We start from the raw sequence: 10,181 nt of genomic DNA, 5'->3' as shown, positions 1-10,181 counted from the left end.
TTTTGTATGAAACCATGAGACTCCTTGTATGATTCATAGTACCGCAGCGTAGTTGTAATAGTCCGGGTTGAAGTGAACCGGATAAATTCATACAAATATGAATTTCGGTCCTCACATCGGACATTAAATTAAACCACTTCTAGGACCGACGACGTTCTAGTGATAAAAAAATAAAATAGTAATGACGAAATAACAAGACAACGGAAGTCTAAAATTACAACTTGAGAACCTACTGGCCTCTTCAAACCAAATACAATCCGATTCAAAATGTACTTACTGAAATAAAAATAATAAAATATGAATGGGTAAAATTCTATAGTAATTCCGACATGATAGTCAGCTCGACTACAGGTTCTATTAGAATAGTCCTCACACACTAGTCCCCACCTGCAAGTTAACGTAGGCTACTAGTCGTCGAATGACAACATCATAGCAAGTTCCAAAGCACATAACAATACACGTCAAAGACAACATACAACGTATTATATTAGTTACATACAAGCAATAAGTTCATCCTAACATGCGAAGACTATTAATTAAATGTCACGTTTGACTTTACAGACTCCAACTCATGTCGTAGCCCATGCAGCTCAGGTTGACAGAGTATTCTAAAAATTTTAGAGGAATACACAAGGGAGAGCTAAGTCCAAGGCAACCTCTGACCTAAGACATTGCTCGTCCTGTTCGGGTCGTCAAATGCAAAAGTATGCATACCCCCATGGTGACCGTAATGATCCAAAACTGCCATGGGAACAATGACAATGGTATTTCAATTCCAATTAAATGGCCCCATTTGGGTGATTACACAACCATCCTCAAATTCCAATTTAAACTCTTTACAAATTATTTTGGGGGTTTAAATCTTACGTGATATACAACATCACAACATAGAATGAGCATAACGTTACTTTACATAACCAATTAAAATTGTATGGTCTAAGCGTGTACCTTAGTAGCATGATTAAAGCAACTCAAGCACTTCGCGATTTAAATCTCAACCTCTTATGGATCGAGGTCCTAAACACACACATACAAAATCACGTATCAGAACTTGTTCACACTTTTAATCTACTCCATACCATTAAGGCACTACTAAAACTTTATAATTTTAAATTATTTCTCCCAAATTTCAAAGGTTCCAAAATTTAAAGTCTAACCAGAAATTTAAACGGTCATTTCGGACAATTTAGAAAATTTAAACAGAAAATCTGACTTCACCACTGCGTTCGAAGGCATCAATTACCTTGGGTACCAAATTTCATAATTTCTAACATCCATTTACTATTTTTAATTAATTTTAGCGTTTAGTGAGTTTTGAATCCAATGGATAAGTAAAACGACAGCAAAACACACTCAACATTTCAGATCGGGGGGTGACTGCCGAGACAGTAGCTGCTGTCCCGATTATTTTTATTATATATTTTTTATTATTATTTAAATCATTAAATCCTTTTAATCACATCCTTATAATTACATGACTAAACCACAATACATACAAACCCACAGTCACTACTACTAATTGAATCTCAATAGTAAACCAACCAAAAACTCCTAACACTTACACAACTCAATATATATATACATCTACTCATATACAAAACTTCATTATTAACCCAATTCAAAATCAAGACATGAAGAATCATCAAATTAAAATATTTCCATAAATCATAAATCAATTTTTTTTTCCTTTTAACATAAAAGAAAATCATGAACTCATAAGTTGTGATAATTAAATAAAATAAATCCACAACACTTAATTCTCTTAACAAATTAAGATTTTATTAGAGAATTCATAATCAAAAAAAAAAAAAACAACTTCTCCAATCAAAATATATAAACACAATCCTTCAAGCAAATTAAATTTTATTAAAGGATTATGAACTCATGAGTGACTATATAAATTGACTCATATTTTAATTCTTTCTAACAAATTAAAATTTTGTTAAAGAATTATTAATCATGGAAAGCTATATATAAAAAAAAAATTCATGACTTAATCCTTTTAACGAATTAAGTTTTGTTAAGGATTTATAAATCATAGAAACTATATAAAATAACTCATGAATTAATTTCTTATAACAAAATCAAGATTTTTGTTAAAGAATTATAAATCATGAAACTATATAAAAACATCATGACAAAAATTCTTCTGACATAATTCTTCTAACAAATTAAATTTTTGTTAAGAATTATAAATCATAAAAACTAAAAAAAAGATATACACATAAACACAATTCCTTCTAACAAATTAAATTTTTGTTAAAGAAATGTGTAATGTCTGAAAATAACCAAAATAAAACTATGAACAATAATTCTTTTAATACAAATAAAAACAAAACTTTGATTAAAGAATTAAAATTTCAAAACTTACAATTTCAAGGATTGAAGATTGAATAGTACAATTCAACATCCAAAACTCAACTTAAGAATTTTCCTCACTTTTTTTCCTCTTAATACTACACTTGGCCGAAAAAAATTGAAGCAAAAAATGAAGAAAATTTTCTGATTTTTTTGTTGTGAGTAGAGATTCAAAATAAGCTTAATTATCAACCTTAATTCCACCCTTAAAGCCTAACTAATTACCTCCTTAATTAGCATTAAGGGAGGAGTTATAACCTCCCCAAAGGTCACTCACAACCGGTTCCCCCTTCCCCAAAGTTATTAATTTTTTTATTTATTTATTTTTTAATTAATCAATTAATTAATTATTTGGTTCAATTGTTAGACGAAAAGTCGTTACGCGATAACATGTGTGTACCACTTAATAATTAATTTTAAGTAAAATAATTAAACAATCAATAACTAATTGAATTAAATAATTAAATAATTAAATAATTAATTAAATTATATAATTATATTTTTTCGATATTTTAACGGGGTGTTACAGTAGTTTTGGATGTATGCCTTAAAACTACTTCTTTTGTAGCCGTTAAAACCAATGTGTTAACACTGGAACCACGATCCGTAATAGAGTTGATGATTTGAGGAGCCAACGATGATTCATTCCGTCTTGACATATTTCGGAAGCATTGAGGCCTTGGATTGTTTTAGTTGTGTTATCTTATTTACTTACCTTGGTCACACCCTCAACTTTTGGAGGAGATGCTGCCGAAATCTCCACTCACTCAACCCTTTTAGCTAGTCATTAACATTTATTTAAATTCTTTTCCTTTTCTTTTTGTGTAACACCTGAATTTCCTCCCGTCCTTCATAGTTTTTAGTTTCGTTTAAGGGGTTGAAAATTCAGGGCATATAAGGGCTTATAAGGCCATCTTGAATAACATCTCATACAAAATGGCAAACAACCTCAATATGCTTGGTACGTTCATGAAACACCGAATTCTGGGCAAGCTGTTGTGCTGATTGACTATCGCAATATAATTTAATGGCTTTCGAGTTATGTACACCCAAATTGAGAAGCAAAATCTTTAACCACTTAAACTCGCAGGTGACTGGAGCCATTGAACGATACTCAACTTCAGTCGAAGATCTTAGACACTATGATATTTTTTCCTCTATCAAAATCTAGGAGAATGTCCAAGAAAACTAGTCGTCCCGTCAGAGAAAGACGTGTAAGAGGGTAAGTAGCACAATTAGAATCACATCAACCAGACAAAGATAAATCACAATCTGAAAGAAGAATCATACCCTGACTTGGGCACCCCTTGAGTTATTGAACGACTCAAATGGATACATCCCAATGGTCACGATGAGGAGCATGAAGAATTGCGAAAATGCAATAAATGTACTAAACAACACAATTACTTGAGTCGAGTGATGCTAAATAAATAAGATGTCCAATTAAACGACGATGATGCTCAACATTTTCAAGGAATGGACTAGTACAAGTGGCAAGTCTATGATTTGGCTCCATAGGAAAATTCATTAATTTTGCACCAAGGTTACTAGACTTCAAGCAATAAATACCCTCTAGACTTCTAGCAACTTCTTTACCCAGAAATTATTTAAAAACACCAAGATCTTTCATATGAAAACAAGAGCAAAAATATTTTTTGAAAGAATTCAAAGCAGCGAAATCGTTACCAGAAATAACCAAATCATCCACATATATAAGGATATGAATCGTACCGTATCAGTAAGTGTAAAGAGAATAATCTGAATACGACTATTTCAATCCATATTGACGAATAGAATGAGCTAACTTTGCAAAACAGCAAAAGGGAGCCTGTTTCAAACCATAAGGATATTTTCTAAACAACAAACATTATTCAGTTGAGCTCCCTCAATATCAGGTTGCTTATTTTGTACACTTATTCAGACAAAATTCCATGCAAGAAAGCATTATGCACATCCATTTGGTGCAACTCCTAGTTTTTAGCAGTAAATAACTATAAATGCATAAAAATAATCATCTTAGCAACATGAGTGAATGTATCTGTATAATCAATTTAACTTTATTATTTCCAAACACAATCAGAGCCTTTAGTTATTCGGTTACACTTAAAGTGTCATGAACCTTCAATGCATAACTTTCTTTTCGCATAGCTTCTTGCCAATTTGGATCCTTTATGGTTTCCTTAAAGGATTGAGGTTCTAACCCTACAAAGACAAATGCAAGAAAATTTCTTTGTCTCATAGACCAGTGATCATAATTAACAAAATGTGCTATTTGATAGGGTATGCTTGAGGTCTAAGTAATGGAGGTATGAGTAACAAAACCACAAAATTTCTGAGAAGGATATTATATGTGCCAGCTTGCCATTTCCTTTATCTTCATTGTCAACAACATTAGGAGCAGCCACAAGCTCCTCCCATAAAGACCTATTAGAATTAGCATAAGGAGTTATATGCTAATCATAAGCATCACTCTTTGTTGTGCAACCAACAACTCCATCACTCACGGGATGGACAAAAATAAGACACTCACACATCTTTCTTAGATATTTAACAACAATAAACCCACAATGATCATATAGATATACATTACTAGGATAATCAAAAATAGGAGTAACTTTATGAGTAGGACGAGAAGTCGAAGAGAAATAGACAAAAGGAAATTCGGTTATAAAACTAAACATCACGGGAAATAAAATAATCACTCATTTTAAGATCATAGATTTTCATCCTTTCTTTCAATTCAGATACTCATTTGTTATCTCTAACAAGAGTATAATAAGAGTAAGATTAATTTCGTACATCCAACTCTCGAACGTATAAATAAGTGAAAGTCACTTAATGGTATTAGTAATAAGATATTTTTTTAGAAAGTAATCTTCTTTTTTTTTCCACTTTAGAATTATTCAATTGAGGGGATAAAATTTCAAATAAAATTTTTACGGGGTATACTAAAGATAAAAAATATTCATATAAGATTTTGTTAAATTTATCTTTTACTATATAATTTTTATAACTTTTTATGATCTACTCTATATTTAAAGATATTAATACTCAAATTTATTTTAAAATGCGTGTAAACAGTAATAGAGGCAAATAAAACCGACAAAACAGTAGAATTTTTTTTACCATGAGCACAATATAAATGATTAAATAAAATTTGGTGATTATAAAAAATTATTGTGGTTGATTATACCGAATAAGCCGTACTAACTACTAAGCATTGCTAGTTTGCTACTACTAGTACAACAACAACAAGAGAGAGAAAGAAAGATACAAAGACTGCAATTCCTCTTTTTTTCTTCCTTCCTTCTTTACTTTCTCTCTCCTCTATTTTCTCTTGCTTGACCAAAAAACTTTACGATCTCTTTCTCTCTTCAAATTCGATCTCTTCAAGCTCAGCTTTAGCAATCAATCTTTGTTTTTATTTATCTCAGAAATTGTTGGTTGGTCTGCTGGTCAAATATTTTGCTCGATCGACGCGTATTTCTTTTTCTTCCGACAAAATATCAGTCAATTTTGAGGTGCAGATCATGCTTTTTAATTTTTTTTCTTTTTCTTTCATTTTTTGTGCTTCTGATTAACTTAATTTAGTTCTTGATGTAATTATAACCTTGAATTCACGCGTTTTTCTCCGTCTTGCCATCTGATTTTTAGCTTCTTTTTCTCGTTTTTAATCGTTTATCAGGGTCTCTGATTGATTTTTTGTTGTTGTTCTATACCGATAGAAGGTTTGGCTACAGTTTGGGAACCTGGAAAGGATTAAACTTGGGCGAGTTTCTAGGGTTTTGATTATTAGCTTAATATTGTAATTTGGAGAAATGTGAATGTTCATTTCTAGTTGGTGAGTAAATCTACTGGTTATTTTATGCCACAGCTCTAGACGAAAATTCCTGATTAAAGATGATTTCAGTTAATAGTTCACCTGGAAACTTAAATTTTCAGTTGGGGTGGATTTGAAGTGTTTAAGTTGTCTTGTTATTTCGTTATGCATATAATTTGAGGGTTTGAGCTGATTGTGTTTGTTTGTGTATGGCTGATGATTGGAATTTTAGTTTTTGTCTTTTCGTATAAATTCTAGTGGGTATGATTGAAATAATTTAAAAGCTTATTATGGGTACTTGTGTCATGGTTTTCGTGTAGGGCTTCGGCTGAGGTTTGTGGTGTTTGACATGCGGATGCTGAAGAAGTAAACAAAATTCAGAGGTTGCGTCTCTGACAAGAGAACAAAGATGTTGGAGGCTTCGAAGTTTACTGGAATCATAGGGATAAACAACAATGATAACAAGTTCTATGACTTTTATCACAAGCTTGGAGTTGGTGAGAATTCCAATATGTCCATTGACAGTTATGCAAGCTTGCAGGCGAGCAATGGAGGGGGTTCAGTTGCAATGTCTGTTGATAATAGCAGTGTGGGTTCTAATGATTCACACACTCGCATGTTGGGTCATCCAGGATTGAAACGTGTGAACATTAACTCTTCGGTCGCCGGAAGTGTTAATCATCGGGGAAGGGTAACCCATGCCTTAAGTGATGATGCACTTGCTCAAGCGCTTATGGATCCTACATTCCCAACTGAGGGGCTCGAGAATTTTGAGGAGTGGACCATTGACTTAAGGAAGCTTAATATGGGTGAGGCGTTTGCACAGGGAGCATTTGGGAAGCTTTATCGGGGTACTTATGAAGGTGAGGAAGTTGCTATTAAAATTTTAGAGAGGCCAGAGAATGATCAGGATAGGGCCCAGCTGATGGAGCAGCAATTTCAACAGGAAGTTATGATGTTGGCTACTTTGAAGCATCCAAATATTGTTCGGTTTATTGGAGCTTGCCGTAAACCCATGGTCTGGTGTATTGTTACTGAATATGCCAAGGGTGGTTCAGTTCGACAGTTCTTGACAAAGAGGCATAACAGATCAGTGCCTCTTAAGTTGGCTGTAAAGCAGGCATTGGATGTGGCCAGGGGGATGGAGTATGTCCACCAACTTGGATTAATCCACAGGGATCTAAAGTCTGATAATCTGTTGATTTTTGGTGATAAATCTATAAAAATTGCGGATTTTGGAGTTGCTCGGATTGAGGTTCAGACCGAAGGAATGACTCCAGAGACTGGAACATACCGCTGGATGGCTCCGTAAGATTTCTTTTACATGTTTTCAACTTAATTTCTCTTTTTGCAAGTTGTAGAATTTGTACAGATTCTTTACTTCTAATGCTTGAGTCTCTACATCTAATACCAATTTGCTAAAAATCTTCTGTCAAAAAATGCTAAAAATCTAGTTTGTCAGCGACAGAGTCACCATAACGTAGTGAGATGTAATATTCTATCTATTTTCTTAAAATATCTTCAAAGTTTAAATGAAGTATATCAGGCTTGTTCTCATTACTTTTATAATTGCAGGCTGATTTCATTTTGCGTATTACTATGTGCGTCCCTTAGTGCTTGTTGGCCTGTGAGAACGTGTTAAAAATAGCTTATGTCTGTCTAATTGTTTTGCAATCAATATCAGTCTCTTTCCATGGAAAAAAGAAAAAAAATAACAAATTTTTCGTCTGTTTTAGAGCTTCTCTGTTTACTTGGTTCTATTTGGGTACTTATCTTGTTTGCTCATACATCTGTTTTCAGTGCCTTCTTGCCGGAGTTGTTGAGTCTTATTGTAGACTTGTATCTTAAGACAATGTGTGTTTTGAATTTTAACAGTTATCCAGATTTTTCAAAGATTGGACATTTTTACATATGGAACATTGTTTTTGGACTCAAATTGTTTATTTTCAGACTGATCAAAAAACAAAAGCCAGGGTCTATACATAAAATAGTAATGTTTTGATGACCTTTAATTGACTATTTGTAAATGTTCTTGCTTTTTCATAGACCTTGTGGCTCTCTTAGTTTTTTTATTGATTGGAACTGGGACTTGTTGTGGAGGATTCATTCATTCTTGTGTAGCTTGGTGACTGGTGCAGCCGGGATTCTCTTTAAATACAAAAGTTTGCTAGCTAATAGTACTTCAGGCAGCATGACTTAATCTGTTAATTTTATTGCCTTGATCACAAGTATTATGACTTCTTCAACATTTGTGTTTTTTTTTGTTTTCAGTTAAATCAAGTATGGGGAAATGGGTGAAATTGATTTGAGAATTGTTGTATGTGGAAAATCTTTCTGTAACTTTTCTTTGATTGATTGAAATGTCCCTCTTCTGTTGCATTGGGTGATTTGTGTTTTATTATTGACACAACAGTGTTTATGTTTTTTTTGCTCCTTTGTGTTTTCATTTATGGATGTGTATACCAATTTCAAGTAAAAGATGTTTACATGATGGTATTGGGGAAGAGGTCAAGCCATAGTTACCAGAAATCTGAAATTTCCCGCTGAATCTCATTTTGGAACCTTTGTTTCCGAAACTCTATATTACTGTTTCCCAAACCACGTTCCCCAAATGTTTTTTCGAAGCTTAAATCCATATCTAATACCATAGCCCATCTTTTCTTCTTTTTTCTTTTCTTTTTAGTCATTTTTTTTTCTTACCCTTTTTACTCATTTTACTTTAGTTGTAAAATAAAATTGCACCTATGTTTTCGATACTCTAAAATTAACTATTCTTGATCCGTTTCCCATATCGGATTGAATTTCTTTTAATGTAACATGGGTCAAGCATGAGCCTCCTCCCCTCTCCCCAATTCTTTTTAACAGTTCTTCCATTGATATTGAATGCGTACGTTCTTTACCTTCTGCAGTGAAATGATCCAGCATAGGCCCTATACACAGAAGGTCGATGTGTACAGTTTTGGAATAGTCCTCTGGGAGCTGATTACAGGTTCGCTCCCGTTCCAGAATATGACTGCTGTTCAGGCAGCATTTGCCGTGGTCAACAAGGGGGTTCGTCCAATAATCCCACATGACTGTTTGCCTGTTCTCACCGAAATCATGACCCGTTGTTGGGATCCTAATCCAGATGTCAGGCCGCCCTTCTCAGACGTTGTGAAGATGCTTGAACATGCAGAGACGGAGATCATGACCACTGTACGTAAGGCCCGTTTCAGGTGCTGCATTACACAACCAATGACTGCCGATTAATGCACAGAAAGATCAAGCAAAAGACAAGACAGGTTGGAGGAAAAAGGATAGGCACAGATTTATTGGGGTATTCCGAAGGGTTGCAACAAAGAGGAAAGTCCTGCAGGGGAAGGTGGTTTTACTTAACCGTGTATTTATGAGGATATCATTTTCTTACATTCAGCTTAGACAAAAAAAAAGTGGTAAAATCACGAAAAAAGTGGAGAACATATGGGTTTTCTGCTTTTGTTTTTTTAGTTATAATTCAAATGGATTTGCTGTGGTTGCCCATATAAGTAGGATGAAGAGAAGATATGTGATGTGTATTGTGTTTATAATATACATGCGCTCTCGCTGGTGTTATGATGTTTATGTATTCTTATTCTTATTTAATTGTTCCTGATGATAAAGAGGAGAAATGTTAAATTGCATTGCATGTGATGTGGGCGATATAATATTGTCATGGGGAATGATGTGTGTTACTCAGTCAGACTAGTCATTTGAAGGTGGTCGTCACTCCTCACTGCGCAAACACAATTGCTAATTACCCCTTCCTTCCATTACTTAACAAAGTTCTCACAAAAAATGTTTACGAAAATGAAAAAAAATAAAATTATTTTAATACTCTTAAAATAGCAAATAATAACTTCTTTAAGGAATGGATAAAGTACTAATTCCTGTTAAAAATTTTCTTTTCTTTTTTTTTTTGGTAAATTTCTTTAATGAAATACTTCATCTATTTCAAATTAGTCACAACATTAGAAAAGACAATATT

General features: G+C 33.4%; 1 protein-coding gene across 1 annotated transcript; it reads left to right on the top strand.

The window, feature by feature from the left end:
• The first annotated feature begins 5,556 nt into the window (after positions 1–5,556).
• LOC130797961 (serine/threonine-protein kinase STY13-like) lies at positions 5,557–9,837 on the top strand. Its single transcript, XM_057660767.1, has 3 exons — positions 5,557–5,879; positions 6,499–7,486; positions 9,088–9,837. The coding sequence occupies exons 2-3, from the start codon at positions 6,588–6,590 to the stop codon at positions 9,425–9,427; spliced, it is 1,239 nt and encodes a 412-aa protein (XP_057516750.1). The 5' UTR covers positions 5,557–5,879; positions 6,499–6,587; the 3' UTR covers positions 9,428–9,837.
• The last annotated feature ends 344 nt before the right edge of the window (positions 9,838–10,181 follow it).

Source organism: Amaranthus tricolor, chromosome 13 (assembly GCF_026212465.1).
Source record: "Amaranthus tricolor cultivar Red isolate AtriRed21 chromosome 13, ASM2621246v1, whole genome shotgun sequence".
Lineage (NCBI taxonomy): Eukaryota > Viridiplantae > Streptophyta > Magnoliopsida > Caryophyllales > Amaranthaceae > Amaranthus > Amaranthus tricolor.
Note: the sequence above shows the minus strand (reverse complement) of the source record. Positions and strands in the feature narration are given on the sequence as shown.